The sequence below is a fragment of the Micromys minutus genome, assembly GCF_963924665.1.
Source record: "Micromys minutus genome assembly, chromosome: 27".
In the NCBI taxonomy this organism is placed as follows: domain Eukaryota; kingdom Metazoa; phylum Chordata; class Mammalia; order Rodentia; family Muridae; genus Micromys; species Micromys minutus.
Window position 1 is genome coordinate 39,047,494 of NC_137962.1, and position 18,387 is coordinate 39,065,880.

The 18,387-nt window shown below is 52.5% G+C and overlaps 2 protein-coding genes across 5 annotated transcripts in view; both read left to right on the top strand.

The window, feature by feature from the left end:
• The window catches only part of PLA2G6 (phospholipase A2 group VI), a 37,258-nt gene extending 19,377 nt beyond the window's left edge, over window positions 1-17,881 (top strand). For 3 of the 4 annotated variants that reach the window (XM_080939169.1, XM_080939168.1, XM_080939167.1), the window contains 10 exons: window positions 713-895; window positions 1,350-1,458; window positions 4,411-4,489; window positions 7,203-7,366; window positions 8,891-9,041; window positions 14,035-14,171; window positions 14,496-14,650; window positions 15,700-15,867; window positions 16,307-16,380; window positions 16,557-17,878. In XM_080939169.1, coding sequence (XP_080795295.1) covers window positions 713-895; window positions 1,350-1,458; window positions 4,411-4,489; window positions 7,203-7,366; window positions 8,891-9,041; window positions 14,035-14,171; window positions 14,496-14,650; window positions 15,700-15,867; window positions 16,307-16,380; window positions 16,557-16,701 — 1,365 coding nt within the window. In that variant the 3' untranslated portion in view covers window positions 16,702-17,878. Of the gene's footprint in view, window positions 1-712; window positions 896-1,349; window positions 1,459-2,637; window positions 2,803-4,410; window positions 4,490-7,202; window positions 7,367-8,890; window positions 9,042-14,034; window positions 14,172-14,495; window positions 14,651-15,699; window positions 15,868-16,306; window positions 16,381-16,556 lie in introns of all 4 variants that reach the window. The other variant, XM_080939170.1, reaches the window with a different exon arrangement.
• A 4-nt stretch (window positions 17,882-17,885) lies between these two features.
• Window positions 17,886-18,387, top strand: part of BAIAP2L2 (BAR/IMD domain containing adaptor protein 2 like 2) — a 28,066-nt gene continuing 27,564 nt past the window's right edge. Inside the window, exon 1 of the mRNA XM_080939171.1 lies at window positions 17,886-18,110. Coding sequence (XP_080795297.1) covers window positions 18,060-18,110 — 51 coding nt within the window. The 5' untranslated portion in view covers window positions 17,886-18,059. The remainder of the gene's footprint in view (window positions 18,111-18,387) is intronic.

Below are 18,387 nucleotides of genomic sequence, written 5' to 3' on the forward strand. Positions count from 1 at the left end.
TGCCTGGCTTTAGAAGTATTGGGAAGTTAGCAAGACAGTGGGTGGGAAATTGTGCCTCATATGAAGGAGGTGGCATTAGTGATATGACCAAGGCTATTAGTCCCCAAGGAGCCTGATGGCCACATAGGCTGAGTTTCTCCTGAAGCCCTTCGTTGGCCCTGTCCTCCTGAGAGGATGTTGAGGTAGCCCAGCTTGGCAGCACATGTCTCACCAACACCCTGGCCGCATTTACATGACAGACAAGAGGGTAAGACTTCTACCTCTGTGGGGCACCAGCTTGTTCAGATGTCTCCTTTCATTGCAACATCTGTGAGGTCTGACAGCGTGAGGACTAGGGTGTCAGGGCTGCAGTGACTGATCCAGGCTCAGGCTGCAGGAGGGCTGGTGGGGCTTTGGGCTCAGCACTGTCCTCTCCACTGTCTCAGTTCACAGTGAGCCAGGATACAATGAAAGACCCTGGAACACATCCCATGGGTGACCTCAGGGAGTCAGTGCTTGTGGGACTGGGCCTGGAGAGTCTTTGCTGCTCTAGGAAAGAGCCACGAGCTTCTAGATCAGTCTTCACCTTATTGTCACCCAGTTCCTGGGGAGCTGGTGTGTGTGGGTTAAGGTCTACGGTCACTCCCAGAACTGTGGCTGCCTCTGGACTTGTCTTTGCTCATACCGGAGACTGCTCAGGGAGGCTGTGCCTGAGTGCTCCCTGTGTCCCCAGATGGCCCGGATGCTGCTGAAGCGGGGCTGTGACGTGGACAGCACAAGCGCCTCGGGGAACACAGCCCTGCACGTGGCGGTGATGCGCAACCGCTTTGACTGTGTCATGGTGCTGCTGACCTACGGGGCCAACGCAGGTGCCCGAGGAGAACACGGGAACACGCCACTGCACCTGGCCATGTCGGTGAGCCTGTGGCCACATGGCCTTGTCCCTGTCTGGCTCTGCCAGCTTCTCAGCTGCTCCATGGTGGGCGTGTGGGAGGAACAAGAGAGGCAGAGCTTAGCTCGCTCACTCTCTTTCCCCAGCTGCTACATCATCACACGTGCCTTCTCCCCGAGCCCAAAGTGGGCAGCTGCTGGTTTGTTAGGAGACACCGCCAGCCCTTAAAGCTTCTGTGGTGTGACAAGACAGCAGTCTGACCTTGGTTAGAGAGGAGAGCACATGCTGTTCATCTATTCCCAGATGAGAGAACAGGAGGGCCTAAGACTGAAGGAAGCAGTCAGCTACATTAAGGACCTGGGGAAGAGCAGAGGGATGCTCTGGAAGTTGCTTGTGAGGGCACCAGGATTTAAGCATCATTCTTTGTGGGTGGGGTCTCAAGGAGTTGCTTATTTTTCTTACCTTCTATTCCCAACAGAAAGATAACATGGAGATGGTTAAAGCCCTCATTGTATTTGGGGCAGAAGTGGACACCCCAAATGACTTTGGGGAGACTCCTGCATTCATAGCTTCTAAGATCAGCAAGCGTATGTACTCTGCAGTCTGATACCAGAGTTTCAGGGAGGGCATAGAGACTGAGGAGGGAAGTCAAGTCCCAACTGTAGATGTCACACTGGCCCACAGCTGAGTAGAGGGAGCCTTCTTCCCCATAGACAGGCTCTGCACAGTAGATGCAAACCCACCAAGGGCTTACTGAGCATGGTGCTCAGGGGGAGGGTGGGCTTGGACCAGGCCTGCAGCAGAACATGCATAGGATCATTGCATGCACCATGCATGCCCACGTATGCCCATGCTTCATACAGGCTGGGGACATGCATACAGTTGCATGCGCAGTGCTGCCCCCTGTCCACTGATTGCTTCTGGAGAGCTTGAAGGGGTTATCGTGGGTGTGGCCCTAATCGTTTCACCCCTTTCCCAGCAGAGAGCTCAGCCTCACCTCTATTTAAACAACCTAAATGGGCACTTCCCTCTCCTCTCCTCTCTTCTTCTCTCCTCTCTTTTCCTTTCCTCTCTTCTCTCTTTTTCTCCCTTCTCCAGCTGTGCTCAGCAAGGATTCAGAGTCACCCCTATAAAAAAGACATAAAGCCCAAGGTGGATGCCCTCAAAGGGCTGCCGCTGGTCATGCCATCCTTCCCCATCTCCTCTCTACAGTAGCATTAGCGCCTTGGCTGGCATTGGCTGGCTCATCCTCTGGGACTCCGAAAGGGATAGCTTTTTTTTTTTTTTTTTTTAAGCGTTATTTATGTTTATGAGTAGACTGTCACCATCTTCAGACACACCAGAAGAGGGCATCAGATCCCATTACAGATGGTTGTGAGCCACCATGTGGTTGCTGGGAATTGAACTCAAGAGCAGTTGGTGCTTTTAACCTCTGAGCCATCTCTCCAGCCCTGGCTTTTGTCATTTTTGAGAATGGCCGACCATGGAGTTAGGAGCTTTGCATCACAGCTGGTGTAGAAGGAAGGACAGGATCTCACAGTAACTGAGCCTTTGACTCTGGCCTCCTACTGCCATATTCCAGTCCTCAGCCCCTTCCCTGGTACCGGGAGGCCGCTTTACTGTAGCTGACCTGCTAACGTGCCAGTGAGTAGTTACTCCACACAACCAGGTCACTTGCTAGATAGAGACCGTGTGTGAGGAGGGTCTCACTTGATGTTGACGCCATGTCTACCCTGTGCTGTTTCTCCTTCCCAAACCCTGACAAGTGATTACCAGGAAGGCGCTCTTGACTCTGCTGAAAACGGTGGGGGCCGACTACCACTTCCCATTTATCCAGGGGGTCTCCACGGAGCAGAGCTCTGCAACTTCACCGCACCCCTTCTTCTCCCTGGACAGAACTCAGCCCCCAGCGATCAGCTTAAACAACCTAGGTAGGCCGCTGCTTTCCTCCATCCTCCCCAGCTGTGTCTGGGCCTTGAATCCCAGAAACCCCCACTAAAGGAACAGGGCTTCAGGGCTGCAGTCGTTGAAGGGAGGAGAGCCAAGCTTTACGAGTCAGTGTAGGCAATCAAAAGACCCACTGATCCCTGATGCCCAGGTCACTGGGTGAGGTGCCATGGTCCATCATCCCTGAGAGAATGCCCTGGACATGCTCAGAGTGACCATTTCCCATGAGACCTCTCAGGTGAGCACTGTCCCAGCCTCTGCTTTCCTGGGATGAAGGGTTAGTAGTAAGGGAAGCCGCCTGGCTACTGGCTTTAACTCACACTGTTTAGATCTGTCTAACAAGAGACTTGATATGCCCCCTGCTGGCTTCTTCCGTTTCCTACAGGCTTTTGAGGTGACCAAGCCGCCAACATTTGTCCCTGTGTGTCACTAATGCCCTTAGAGACAGTTCCAGAGTAGATGAGAACTCTGTTCAGGGTCTTCTGTGTCCTGGCCCACTAAGGAACCTAGGATGCTTAGAAGTTAGACTCCCTAGACAGAATGAGTCTAACCAGCCAAACCTCTCTAACTCGGAGGTAGAGACCCCAAGCCCAGCCCCTCCTGCTAAGCCAACCTAGCCAGACCTAGAACTCTGGAGGACAGAGAAGCTAAAATCCCCCAGCACACCATCTTTCTCTCTCCGTTCTACAGGCAGGCAGCCTCTCAAACCAGGCTGGATGGTAGGCCTGGGGTGCGGCAGTGAATGGGTAAAGCCTGGGCCCAAAGAAACCGCTGAGCCTGCCTTGTCCTGCTGTAGCTCTAGTTCCCTACCCCACCCCTTCTCGAGCTGTACACCCAGGCATAGGCACCTTCCCTACATCTTTCCCTGGCACCCTCAGCTGCCTGGCTGGTCAGTTTGCTGCATGTGTACCTTGTCTGCTATGTGGCATGTGCCTGCTGGGGGAGCCACTGCTGGCACCTGCCTGCCTTGCTGCCTCTAGTCTCACTGTACAGTGGCTGTCAACCCAGCTATGCGGGGGCGTGTGGGGGGCAGTACACAGAGGGAGACTAGACCAGATGGGGCAGATGTGTGGATATGAGCCCAGAGCATGGAGGAAGTTTTTAGACCCGGGACAAGGACAAGGGGGTTCTGACAGATGAATGACTGAGATGTTTCCCTTCATCCATGGCCCTGAGTAGTGTCCTCAGTAATAAAGTCCTTTTGGGGTCTGTGGACTGTGGTCAAGGCATGTGTGGTGGCTGACAGCAGCATCTCAGACAGACCACAGGACACACCTGGGAGGTCAAGCAGGGTCGTAGGAGGGGAATCTGACTACCTGACAGCTAGCTAGGTAAGTAGGGAAGTCTTCCCAAAGCAGTGGTCCCTCCTCATTCCAGCTCACCTTTGCCTAGCAGGCCTGTGACACCCTAGTTCAGGGTTAGCCTGAGGCTGGAGGCACATGGTGGGGGCAGTAAAGTGTGGGTTCAGCCATGGGCAGAGCCCAGCCATGAGGAGATGCACCCCATGGTGGGGTACAGCTCTGTTTCTCTAGAGACACTTGGGGTCTCGGTGAGAGCTGGTGGCCTCACAATAGCCTGCCCTGTTCCCACAGAGCTTCAGGACCTGATGCCCATCTCTAGAGCCCGGAAGCCAGCATTCATCCTGAGCTCCATGAGGGATGAGAAGAGAAGGTAAGTGGGGTGAGGGCCAGGCTGGTGCGTGAGAGCTAAGGCGTTCTCAGCGGACTCGTCCCTCATCCCCACCCTATGCTGGGAGCTCCTCTCCTAGCTGTGCACAACCGTGGTAGAGACCCAAGTCATTGGAGCCTGTGACAGCTCCTTGGTGGCAGATGATACACTGGAGACCAGCCTAGGGCCATGCAGCTGGGCTGAGCTTGGGCTTATAGTAGTGTGGTTCCATTGTCTTTTCCTTAACTTTGCGATTTGTGGGGAGAAGGTAGTCTGAACCCCTTCTGGAGAGAGGTATCTGCATCTGCTCCTCACTGCTGCTCATTTCCTTACCCTCCTTCCGTCCTCCACAGCCACGGCTTCCCAGGTGCCCTGGGTAGGAGGTGGGCCTGGGAGGTGGAGCCCAGGGTCCTCTCATGGTCACAGTTCCTACCAGGAGAAACACCCGACCACAGGCCTTGCCTACAGTAAGAGAAAATGCTGAGATAGACACACACGCACACGTGCACACGCACACGCACACACATTCTATCTATATATCTGTATTACAGTTTCCACAAGCCTCTTGCTCTGTCTCTGCTTTGGACACAGTGTTAGAACTTACAGGGAAAGAAATGAACACAAGTCAGGAGGAGATATGCAGATGTGGGCTTGGCTGTGGACTGGAGTTACCAGAACTGCTAGAGAATTCTCTTCTAGTGCTAGGGGTCAGGACCCACTCCCAGCATGGTATTAATATTCCTGTCAGGATCCTGATTTCTAGGCTCCACTACCATTGAACACTTCCAAGTCTTGCTCTTGAGGCACAGACCTTGGTGAGTGCTGCCCAGTGCTCCTGGTGACCATGACAAGGGCTTGCCATCTCCACAGCCTCCCTTTGTTGTCACACACTGTTGTCACTCTTGATTCCCCTCTTGCTAAAGGTCTTCCTGGGAGGAACAATCTTCTCACTTAGCAGATTTCCAGTCTGAGTCCCCAAGGGGTGAGGTGACCCAGGGTGAGTTAGAATGAAGGCTCCCCTCAGACCTTCCAAGGTTCATGTCCTCTCAGGGGTGTGTACTCACTACAGCCCTTGGAGAAACCACACTCTCATCAGCCACGGCTGCTGCTCCTGTTGCCTGGAAGCCTTGCTAGGTGTCACCCTCCGGGGGTCACAGCCCCCTTATTGTCATGGTCACTGCTTACGTATGCCCTGGAAACATCTATTCGTTTGGCATCCTTGCTCTTCCTTCTACAGTGCCTCCTGAGCCACACACCACTGCATATGTTTGTACGTGTGCATATATGTCCACAGAGGCCCAGGCAGAGCAGCTGTACCCCGGGGGGAGGACCAGCTCCTGACCTAGTCCTCTAGAAGAAAAGGTGGATTCTCCAGTAGGCAGGGTGTGAGGCGTTAGGAGATCCGTGAAGGACCCTCAGGGGAATGTGAGCCTCAGACTAACCCTGCTCTTGCCAGGCTCATAGCCGAGTCTTGCTTGTTTCCTCAAGCCCTTCTGGCCAGGGTTGTCCAGAATTCCCTCGCCTGTGCTGCTGCCCTGCTGCTCTCTGCTTCGCTGAGTCTCCTAAAGGACACATGGGCTGCTTCACCGGTCTTCTCTCTCATACCTGTTGGACATCCAGTGCCATGCAGAGCCGAGGGGCCCTGTCATGGACCTTTTTGTCCAGAGGTGGAACATGAGCAAAGAACAGTTCTCGGAGAGCAGCAGGCAAGAGTTTGGGGTGGGGCAGCTGCTTGAGCTAACCCTGCTGGCATTGGTAGATATCCTAGTTTTACTGATGCTGCTGAAGTGAACAGCAGACAACACAGCTTAGGGAGGAAGGAGTTTGTTTCATCTTATAACTCTAGGTTACAGTTCATACAGTCCATCGCTGAGGAGCCAAGGCAGGAATGTCAAGCAGCTAGTCACGTTGCATCCATATTCAAGAGCCCAGAGAAATGAGTGTATTCATGCTCATTTGCTTGTGCTCAGCTTGATTTCTCCAGGGATAGAGTTGGGATACCCTCCCTAGGGAATGGTGCTGCCCACAGAGGGCTGGGTTTCTCCTCGCCTACAGATTTGAGCAGCTAACCCAGAGTAGGTAGTCTCACATGGAGACCTCTCAGGTGATGACAGTTAAAGCCAACAGCCACATGTGGCAGTGACTTGTAAACCTCAGCACTCTAGTGACTAGGAAAGGAGGATTGTCTCACAAAACCAAAAAGAACAAAACCATAAAACTGAGGGGAAAATGAGCTTAAAAGCCACACCTCCCCAGGTCTCAGCACAGACTTTCCTGCCTCCCTGCAACTTCCTTCCCTGATCTCTCTTGAGGAGTGGTCCCTAACCCTGCTGGAGGGAACCAGCCCTTCCTTCTCTTCCCTGTTTACTTCCAACAGGCCTTAGGCCAGGCCTGCAGCTGACTTGCTGCCCCTAACCCTGCTCCTACCTCACTTCTGGCCTTGCCCTCTCCCCACCTCCCCCACCCAGGTCCTCATCCCCTCTCCCCACCCCAGTTCCCATCCCATTCCCTCCCCCTTCTCACTCCTCTCCCCACCCCAGTCCCTACCCTGATCTCTACCCTGCCCCACCCATCCTTTCCCTTTGCACGTCTGCTTTGTCCTTCCCTGCCTTTGCCTTGCTATAGGCTCCAACAGGCTCTGTTACTTTGTTTATGTATGCCTGCTGTGTGCAAGCTCTGCCAACACCCTCTCGCCCCACTGCTGTCCTCACTGCAGCCATGACCACCTGCTCTGCCTGGATGGAGGGGGTGTGAAAGGCCTGGTCATCATCCAGCTTCTCATTGCCATCGAGAAGGCCTCAGGTGTGGCCACCAAGGACCTCTTCGACTGGGTGGCAGGAACCAGCACAGGGGGCATCCTGGCCCTGGCCATTCTACACAGTGAGCAGAGCCTCTGGGGCATGGGGGCGGCGGTGGGCAAGGCTGGCCAACCACCTTACATGGGAGAGTGCAGAGCTAGTTTAGCAGGGTGTTATGTATCTGTGGTCTCATCCACCTCAGACCCTTGCTGGCTGCTGCCAGTAGGAGCACCTCTGGTGGATGGAATGGACATTTCTGGGGTTATGAAACCATCAGAGGATGCCAGAGCCACAGACACACCTGTGGGAGTCCCAGGCCATCACCTTACAGCCACTGACCTGCCTCCTCTCAGGTAGCTTTGCAGATATGTGAGCACTTGGTTAACTGAGGTGGCCATCAAGGTGGCCTGACATCTCCTCTGGGGAGTCACTGAGCTGTGTATTGCTGGCTGGTTGGACATTCCTAGAGGTGGGCTCAGCTGCATCCCAACAGGCCTGTGCCTGGTCTTCAGCTCCACAAATGGCATCCCTTGCCTGATTTTTGGCCAGATTCTGTGTTTTCTAAAGTATCTGCTGAAATCAGAATCCTGGTATTTCAAAGCCCTGGAGACACCAGAGAAGAACACTTCCCTCAGCACAGGCACCACGAGAGCTCATGGGCTCTGGGTCTGAGGATACAGCGAGGAGGCATGGCTTCAGAAAGCTCCTGGTGAGGTGTGGTTCAGACATCTGGGCATCTGTTGAGCCCTGGGATGAGGCCATGGGGTCAGTCTAGGGGTTTTCAGGAACATGGGCATAGCCAACCCAGGAAGCTGTCAGGAGCCATTTTCTGTGGGGCTCTAGAAGAGTCTTTTACCCCACTGACAGCTGCAGGGGTGTTGGTCATCTGGGGTGGTTGACTGTCAAATGGTTCATTTGTGTGACAAGTGTCACCCTAGTTGTGTGGGTGAGCATGTGGGAATCTGAGGGCCAGAGAAGATCACACTGAACATCAGACCAGAGCCAGGACTAGCCTCAAGGAGTCGGCCCTGCTCCCTCCTGATGTCAGAGGCCCTGAGTCTTTTCAGTCTCTTGTAAGAGACCTCAGGACCTGCTCTGCCTACAGAGTATGGGGTCTGCTTCCTGTAGAGTGGGCAGAGGTCCAAGCCCATCTTCAGATTGTAAGAGCTGTGGCAAGAGGGAAAAGCTGCCCAGTTTAGCCTCAGACAGGCCCAAGTCCTGCTTCAGCAGGCCCCTCTGCTTACACACCCTGGGCATCTCCTTCCACATAGCCTGTCTGGCCTACAGGCTCAGAGGACAGTGCTGTTCTTTTATGATGGCAGGGAACTGGTACCAGCTTTTGTACAATTTTATATCTTCAAGGCCCATTTTAGTAATACAAAATTAGGTAGAGAATCCTGAAAGGGGGCTTTCTGCCTCTATGGGCTGGCTTCATAGAAGAGCCTGGAAGCCCTTCCATTATCCCTTTGGCAGATGTGCCCTTTCTCCACCACCTCCTGTGAGTTCCTGCCCATGGTTTCTGAAGCTCGTAGGTACTTAGCATGCCCTCTTCCCTATGGGCCTGCACATCATCCTGGGTTCTCCCCAGCTCATCTCTTCTTCCTAGGTAAATCCATGGCCTATATGCGTGGTGTGTACTTCCGTATGAAGGATGAGGTGTTTCGGGGATCACGGCCCTATGAGTCTGGGCCCCTGGAGGAGTTCCTGAAGCGGGAGTTTGGGGAGCACACCAAGATGACAGATGTCAAAAAACCCAAGTAAGTCATATGCCCTCCTCCTGCTCTGCCCAAATCTGAGGAGGACAGTACCTCATCCCACCTAGATGAGAGCTTCCCTGAGAACATGGGGAGACTGTCTGCATGCATGGAAAGGAGGGACTGAGGGGCCGGACCTGGAGCTTCCTAGAGAGAGTGGGGCCTTCTTTCTTCAAGCCAGCTTGGCGGCTTTGGCAGACCTAATGACCTCTTGCCTTGCATGGGATATTGTCATGGTGCTCTACAGACTTGTAGCCGTGGACACCATGGGCTAAAAGAAAGTCCCATGAGCAAGAAGAATGGGAGGCCAGTACCCCAGAGAGTCATCCAGGAGGTAGCAGAGTGTTCCAGTGTCCAGATGAGGCTGGAAAGGGGGTGTGACTCAGCAGAGGAGTCCTTAGTCACGTGCTGAGAACCACTGAGCATGACAGAGCAAGACAGACCACCACCACACAAGCATAGGAAACAAAAACCCCCTCTATAGTAACCTTAAATGTAAATGGCTCTAAAACGTCACTGAAAACATACAGAACCAGCCAGGCAAAGAACCAAGGTCCAATTTTTTTTACCGTGTACTGGTTCTTAGGCTTAGCCCTTTGCACTTGTAATTCCTGGCTCATTCAGTTAATCAAACCTTGATCACACAGCCCCCCTATGCACCGTGTGAGGGGGCACATATGCTTGCCCAGACCCCACCTGACTTGATACTGCTGTACAGCATGATCTACTTACTCTATGCCATGGCCAGAATCAGGCATCCCAGCTGGACCAGGTCTCCAGTGCCCTGAAGACATGGTGTATTTCAATCTATTTAGCTTTAGAAGACCTATCTTAAATGTGAGGGGGAACATTGAAGTCTCCGCTATTATCTGAGGACCTATGTGGTCTTTTTGTCTTTAGCATTTGTTTTATGCAATTGGGGGCTCTAGTATTTGACCAATAAATACTAACAATTGTATCCTCATGATGAACTGTTCCTCTTATTAATATGTAGTATCACTTCTTATCATGTCTAATTGGTTCTGGTTTGGTTTCCTTTGCTGATAGAAGGATAACCACCCCTGCTGATTTACACACCCATGTTCTTGGCAGTTTGTTTCCCATCCTTTGGTATTAAGCTTTGGAGTATCTTTTGTTTGTTTGTTCTTGAGACAGAACTGTTCTAGAACTCACTCTGTAGACAAGGCTGCCTGCCCCTGCTTCCCAAGTGCTGGGAGTAAAGGTGGCACCAGCACACCTAGCTGTTCTTTTACCCAGTCCACCACTATGTGTGTTTTCAGTGACGTTTTGGGGCCGTTTACTTTTAAGGTCACTGTAGAAGGTTTGTGTTTCCTGTAAGTTTGTGTGGTGGTGGTCTGTCCTGCCGGATCATTGATATTTCTTTTCCTTCCCTGTGTCGGTTCTGAGGGTCTGCTGAGATGCTCTGTTGGACATGGCTGTTCCTTTCTGGTGTGTTTGTCTGTAACAAGGCCACTTTTCATCTTCCTCTAAACTCAAGAGCGAGATGAGGATGTCCCCTCTCCTGTCCCCTCTCCTACAGCACTAGGCAAGAGAAAGACATAAGAGGGAAAACAGGAAGGGAAGAAGTCAAACTATCCCTGTTTACAGACAGCACAATTCTTTATTAAAAGACCCCATTGAATCGCCTGGAAAGAGAGGAGACTCGGGCCTAAGAAACACAGTGAATTTGCAGGATACAAAATCCATTAAACATGGTAGGCTTCATTAATACAGACAATGTGCCCTCAGAGAAAGAAATGAGGAGAAATATTCCATTCAGAGTAACTCTACAAAAGCCAAGTATTTAGGAACATATTTAATCAAAGAAGAGAAAGATGCTTACAATGAACATTTCAAGGTACTGAAAAGGAAAGCACAGAAGATGCTAGGTGGGAGAAAGATGTTCCACAGTCTTGGGTTGCAGGAACGAATTTGTGAAAATGTCCAAAGTACCAAACTTGTAAATTTAATGCAGGACCCCTCAAAGCTCTAATGTCACATTCAACAGTTTCAGAAAAGACAATATGAACATTTATATAGAGTCCCAGAAGGCCACAAATGGCCACAGCAGTTGTAGGGAATGAGGACACTGCTGGAGGGTGGGCAGTGCCTCAAACTGTGCTGCAGAGCCACAGTGATAAAGGCAGCCAGCTGTGCTACAGGTCAGCAGGAGGGCCAGTGGAGGACCCAGGAACCAAACAGCAAGCCATTTTATTTCTGACAAAGGTGGCAGAAACATGCATTGGGAAAAAAATATAGCCTGTCAATGACTGGTACTGGGAAAGCTGCAAGATGAAATTCGATTCTTATCTTTCATCTTGTACAAAACTCCATTCAAGGTGGACCCAATACCTGAACCTAAAACTTGAGATACTGACTCTTCTGGCAGAAAACACAGGGGACACCCCTCGATACCGGGATGGGTAAGAACTTTTCGACTAGAACACCAACAGCACAGGAAGTAGTTTCCACAGATGGCAGGCATGGGTCAAGAACCGTAGCTGAGAGCTTACATCTTGATCTACAGGCAAAGAGAATGAGGGATGAGACTCAGCATGGCCTTTTAGAACCTCAGAGCCCACCCCCCAGTGACACACCTTCTCCAACAAGACCATACCTCCTAATCTTTCTTTTTTTTAAGATTTATCTTATGTATATGAGTACATTGTAGCTGTCAGACACGCCAGAAGAGGGCATCAGATCTCATTACAGATGGTTGTGAGCCACCATGTGGTTACTGAGATTTGAACTCGGGACATTTTTTTTAAAAGATTTATTTATTTTATTTATATGAGTACACTGTAGCTGTCTTCAGACACACCAGAAGAGGGCATCAGATCCCATTACAGATGGTTGTGAGCCACCATGTGGTTGCTGGGAATTGAACTCAGGATCTCTGGAAGAGCAGTCAGTGGATTTAACCACTGAGCCATCCCTCCAGCCCCCCAATCTGTCTAAATAGTTTTCCAATTGGGGACCAAAGACCTAAATATCTGAGCCTGTAGAGGCCACACTCATCCACACGGCAGCTCCCCGGCAGGCAGTTCTGCTGTCTTTTGACTTCATGTTCCCCTCTTCCTCCATAGTTTGAAAGCCTGAGTTTAGAGCTTGAGTCTCCTCCAGTTCTCCAAGACATATGTACCCCTTTCCCTGTGTGTTTAGTGCATGCTTAAGAGGCCCAGAGAGACTAGGAGTATTACACTGTGGGGGACAAGTGACATTCAATACCCCATGTCTCAGTTATTGATTTCCTGGGTTGGTTGGTTTAATCTTGAGGCATCATTTCATATTCCCCAGATGGCCCAGGCCTCAATAGACAGTTAAGGATGACTTTGATCTCTTGACCTTCCTGTCCTCACTGCTGAGATTTCAGGCCTGCAGGATTTCGAAATTTTAAGGTGGTTCTGGGAGTTGAATTAGATCTTCATGCACACTAGGCAAGCATTCTACCAACTGAACTACATACCCAGCCATTTTTTCTGTATTGTAAAGCCATCTTTAAAAAAAAAAAAAGAAAAAGAAAAGAAAAAAAGAAAAGCCACAGAACTAATAATTCCTAAATTTTGAAATTATCTAGTGTGACAAAGCATGCTTGAAAACTCTGACTTTAGAAGCCCTGAGTTTAGCATTTGCCGATTCTCTTGAAGACTCCCACTGTAGCCTGTTTGAGGCTTCCAACAGTTTAACCAGCTTGCAAGATCTTACAGCTTTGTTTTTGTAAAGAAGATTCATTTTTGATATTTGAAAGTGTGTGTGTGTGTGTTACTATACCACGGAGTGAGCATGTGACCAGAGTCCCAGCATGCATTGAGGCTAGAGGCAGGTGGATCTGAGTTGAGACCAGCCTGGTTTACAGAGTGAGTTCTAGGACAGCCAGCCAGGGCTCCACAGAGAAACCCTGTCTCAAAACCAAACAAAACATCAACAACAAACGATTAAAACCAGGGTCTGGGGGATATCCCAGTGGTTAGAACTCTAGCCAGTCGTCCAGAGGACCCAGGTTCGGTTCTCATCATTCTCTGAGTCGTGTGGCTAGCAGCTGCTCACAGTAACCAGGGCTGTGCTGGGATCTGAGCACATGCTAATTCTTAAGGTCTGCTCCCGGCTCTTTGTGTCACAGTCAGGAGGGACCTCCTCTCTGTTGTTGGTATGTTATGAGTCTGAGTGTTTTTTCCTGCATTTGTGTCTGTGCACACATACATACCTGGTGCCTGCAGGGGCCAGAAGAGAGCATAAGGTTCTCTGGGACTAGAGTTATAGATGGTTATAAGCCATCATAGGGGTTCTGAAATTTTTAACTCGGGTCCTCTGCAAGAACAGGAAGTGTCTTGACTGCTGAGCCTTCTGGGGGAGATTGAGGGGGGGAAGGTATGACTTTTTAATGGGCTCTTGAAAGGATAGGAAGAAGACATAAAAGGAAGGTGTCAAGGGTCACTGTGGGAAGCACACTCCACCCCACCCCAGCCCCATTGCCCTGGAGCTGCAATCTGCCCACTGCTCCCAGGGACCTTTCAGAGTTGGTCTCTACTTAGGTGAATAGTTACACCTCTTAATTTGTTTTTAAATAACACAGCATAATACTGAAGGCACTTACTTCTTTTTTACAAGCCCTGCTTCTTGGCATTCATGCCCCTCCCCCCAGTAAGTGTCACATCAGTTTTTCAGTGACATGGCACCCTCAGCAAGGTGCCACAGCTTTCTAGCAATGCCTCACTGATGGACAATGATACCATTCCTGGTCATCTATTTTAATAATGACATTGGTGGCTCTTGCCCTGGTAACCTCCTGGGGTGAATTTCCAGAATGGGGTTATAGGATAGAAGAAACTGTCTGTCAGTAGATAGGGCACATATTCCCTTCATGAAGCTGCCCAGGTCTACAGAGATGCCTGTGAAAGGCCGGCCAGGGAGGACCCCATTTAGAACAGGGGCCTAGGCCCTGAGCCTGCTGAAGAGATGATGGGTAGCTGGCGCCCTTCTCCCATGCTCCCTACAGGGTAATGCTGACGGGGACACTGTCTGACCGGCAGCCAGCAGAGCTCCACCTATTCCGGAACTATGATGCTCCAGAGGCCGTTCGGGAACCTCGCTGCAACCAAAACATTAATCTGAAGCCACCAACTCAGCCTGCAGGTCAGCACTGAATGCTTGTGTCAGTGAGAAGAGGTAGCTGAGGCTGTGGAAATAGAGAATCACAGGCAGATCACTGGATGCCCCCCCATTACTGCCCTGGTCTTCATTGGCTAAGGACAGGTGTCACTGGAGCCTGTCAGGCCTCAGAGAACTCAAGGGGCCCCTGATATCCACAGTGAGACACAACCTTTCATTGGGATAGCAAAGCCCAGCAGCAAGACCTTGTGGGTCCTAGTTTCCCTTCTTCCTGTACTTTCCTACCCACCCTGAGATCTGAAGGGATGGGGCTTATATCACTGAGCCACCCCACTTCTCCACCCCTAGACCAGTTGGTATGGCGGGCAGCCCGGAGCAGTGGAGCAGCCCCAACCTATTTCCGGCCCAATGGACGCTTCTTAGATGGTGGGCTGCTAGCCAACAACCCCACCCTGGATGCCATGACTGAAATCCATGAGTACAATCAGGACATGATCCGCAAGGTGAGAGCCTTCTCGGGTCACAGTTTGGACGTGGCCACACACTGCCGGTGAGAACAGCGCCCTTGCCTGTTGAGCACTCAGCGGCAGTCTATCTGATGGGCAGTGCCCATGCTAGGGGAGTTTTGAGGCCTCATGCATGCTGAGTACAGAGAAGTCTGAAATCGTGGCCAGCAGCTGCTGTTAGTGCAGGCTGAGTGCTTGCAGCTACCCAGCCGGGACACACCCTTTCCCTGCAGAGCTCACATCCTACTTGAAGACTATACACACAAAGTCCTGGGTGCGTCAGTTCTGGGAGAGCACCCTGCCGAGGCAGGAGGAGGGCCTGTATGAAAGGGTTGAGAACTGGGAAGGGCTCCTGAGCTTGGGACTCGTCCTGAGGCCTCTGGGCGCAAGTCAGTGCAGATGCAGTGAGCCAAGAACAGGCAGTGGCCCTCACCGAGTTGTTAGAGCAGAGTGACAAGGCCCTTGTGCCAGGGGAGGTGATGCAGGACAGTGGGTGACCTGACCCTGCTTCAGCTTTCTAATCCTCAGCTAGTGACAGTGTCTGTCTTGGTGCCCTGGGGACTTAGGTATTGCTGCCTGTGCCATACAGGGAAGGCTTCTGACCAGGTGTGCACTGCTGGCTTCCATGGCCATGGAAGTCCCAGCACAGCCATGGCAAGTTGGGTGGGCATTCTGAAGGAGTCTAAGTCAGAGCCTATTAAGGATGCGGAGCTGGGGTTCCCAGGTGGGAGGGGATTCCATCAAGGTCACCAGCAAGTTGGCAGCAGAGCTGGTGGAGCAAGGCACCCCACGTCAGCTCAGCCTCAGCACCGTGTGGTCATGTGGCCCAGCAGGCCTGCCTCTGCCCCTGGAAGTGGTTGTGATGCCCACCCTCGTTCTCCCAGGGAGCAGCTGCAGGGCCTGGCCAGGGTTGGAATCTGGGTGTGCTCCTGCTCTAAGGCCTTATCTCTGCCCCTCACAGCCCTGTACCCAGCCTTGGCCTCTCTCTGACTCCTCTCCCTACCTGTGGGAAGTCCTCTCTGACCACCCTTTCCTGCTCATCCCAGGGCCAGGGCAACAAAGTGAAGAAACTTTCCATAGTCGTTTCTCTGGGGACAGGAAAGTCCCCTCAAGTGCCTGTAACCTGTGTAGATGTCTTTCGTCCCAGCAACCCTTGGGAACTGGCCAAGACTGTTTTTGGAGCCAAGGAACTGGGCAAGATGGTGGTGGACTGTGTGAGTTGGTATCTCTCCCCGGGGCCTCCTCCCTTGGGGTCTCCACTTCTGGCCAAGGCCTTCTCATACTGCCCTGTCCACCCCTGTCAGTCAGATCTGGGAGACAGTCCAGCCTCAGTCTCCAGGCTGACCAGTCCCACGGGGTAACCCCAGTGTGAGTTTCAAGTGTTCTTTGACCCCAGACTCCTTACTACACACAGCTATGTGAAAGGCCAGAATGCAAATGGACCAAATCTATAAGAGGGAGGGGGAGGCCTCTGTCACGGCCCTTACTGCTACTTGGTGATCCTGGGTGGACTCTGCATGGCTAGGCAATCACTGGGGCCCAGAGTCATGGACGTATGCAGTCACTCTGCTAATGAATGCCTAGAACAGAACCCAGAGCTCAGAGGGTGGCAGGGCACTGTGGCCGGGCCTTACTGAGACCACTTCCCTCCAGTGCACAGATCCAGATGGGCGGGCTGTGGACCGTGCCCGGGCCTGGTGTGAGATGGTCGGCATCCAGTACTTCAGGTAAGGTTCAGGCCTAGATGAGACCCACCAACCCACATGTCCTGACAGAGGCCCATACCCACCATGACCCAAAGAGACTCTTGGCACACACCTGCCAGCCATTGGTCTTCTGTTCCCCAGCCCAAACTCCTATTCACATCCATTCTGGGCCACCCTCTCTTCCTTTCTCCCCCCAGACTGAACCCCCAGCTAGGGTCAGACATCATGCTGGATGAGGTCAGTGACGCTGTGCTGGTCAACGCACTCTGGGAGACGGAAGTCTACATCTATGAGCACCGGGAGGAGTTCCAGAAGCTCGTCCAGATGCTGCTGTCTCCCTGAGCTCCGGTCCTGCTGGCAGGAGTGGGCCCCTGGGCCTGGCAGCTCCATGTCCATCTGAGACTAGGGCTCGGAGCACAAACAGGTTCCCCACGAGGCACCTCTCCTGATCCATCTGCACTTTACCACTGTAGGCGGAAGCCCAGAGTCCCCTCAGCCCCTTTCCCTGACTGTGAAGGACAACTGATTCCATCAACTGCCCCACATAGCAGACCAACACTAAGGTGCCAGTGTACCCAGGGGGTCCTCCCAGGCTCCCTGGCCACTGCTGCCCACCCCTTCTTCCCACTTCCTGATGTCAGGGACTAGAGATATGGGGTTCCACCCCATCATCAGGTGAAAGCCAGGCTAATGAAATCCAGCGATATTCGACTTTGCCCCTCGCACCTGCCAGCCTCCCCGCCCTGCAGCCACCCCACTAAGAGCCCTCCTAGCTCCCAAAGGTCAGTCCTGTGCACATGCTCTTCTCTGGAAGGAGAGTGGGGAGGGGCTCAAGGCCACCTCAACTGTGAAATAAACAGGTTTACACTCAGGTTCACCTGTGCAGTGTGTGCCCTGATGGATGTTCTCGCCCCAAACCCTGCTTCCCAGACGTGACCAGTACAACCTCTCTCCTGGCCCTGATGTGACAGGCCGGTAGAGAAGCAGAGTTAGTGCCAGGCTCATCTGCCCAGGGAGACCTGTGGGCCCGACAGCTGGGCAGTGAGAGGAGCCACACTCTGCCCCGAGTCTGTGGGACTCATCTTCACATCATCCTTGCTGCCAAATTGGAGCAACAACTCAATGGTCAAGTACTTGCCCAGCGTGTATGAGGTCCTGGGTTCCATCCCCAGTGCAGGGGAGGCAGGGAGCTAGGTGGGCAGGGACCCCCTCAAGGCATCGAGTCCCAAGCAGAGATGAGGCCTGTCAGAGTAGACATGTCCTTCATGGGTTTCCCTCCAGGATGCCTCCGCTTGCTCTGGCAGGAGGGTGTGTGTTCCAGACTGTAGGTTGGGCAGAGCCATATAGGACAGTTGAGAGGATCGGGGGCTCCCAGGCATGGAGCCTTGAGTAGGAGGCAGCCTGGGAAAGTGGCTCATCCACACATGCCCACCAGTCCACGCCCAGAGGATAAATAATTGAAGGGCAGGTCACAGGAGCCTGCCTGCGTCACAGGATGCCTTCCCTGCAGGGTCTGGTTACGCCCCAGATCACATTGACACCCCCCCCCCTAGTGAATAATTAAGCAGCCACTTCCCAGACTGCACTCCATCTGCAGGCCCTCCTCTTCAGCCTCCTCGCAGCCTGTCCAGAGCACTGGGCACCGAGTATTCCCCGCCAGGTTATAGCCACCTGCCTCCTCAGGGCCAGCACCACCTTCCATGGCCCCCGAAATGGACCAGTTCTACAGGTCCACCATGGCCATCTACAAGGTGAGCTCATGGGCCATGGCCAGCATGTAGAAGCTAGGCTGGCTTCAGGACAGAGGGAGAGCCAGGCTGAGCTAAAGTGTAGGTGTGGGATTGGGGATCCTTGGGAGTCATAGGCAAGACCCTTCCCCATGCACGCTTCACACACCCTCACCCGTGAGGTAGAAAGTAGCCAGCCTGTTAGATAGATGAGAAACTGAGCCCACAGAGGTTAAATAGCTTGTTCAAGGTCACGAAGAAAGGAAGAGGTTTGGCTGGGATTGGAGTCAAGGCCTGGTTC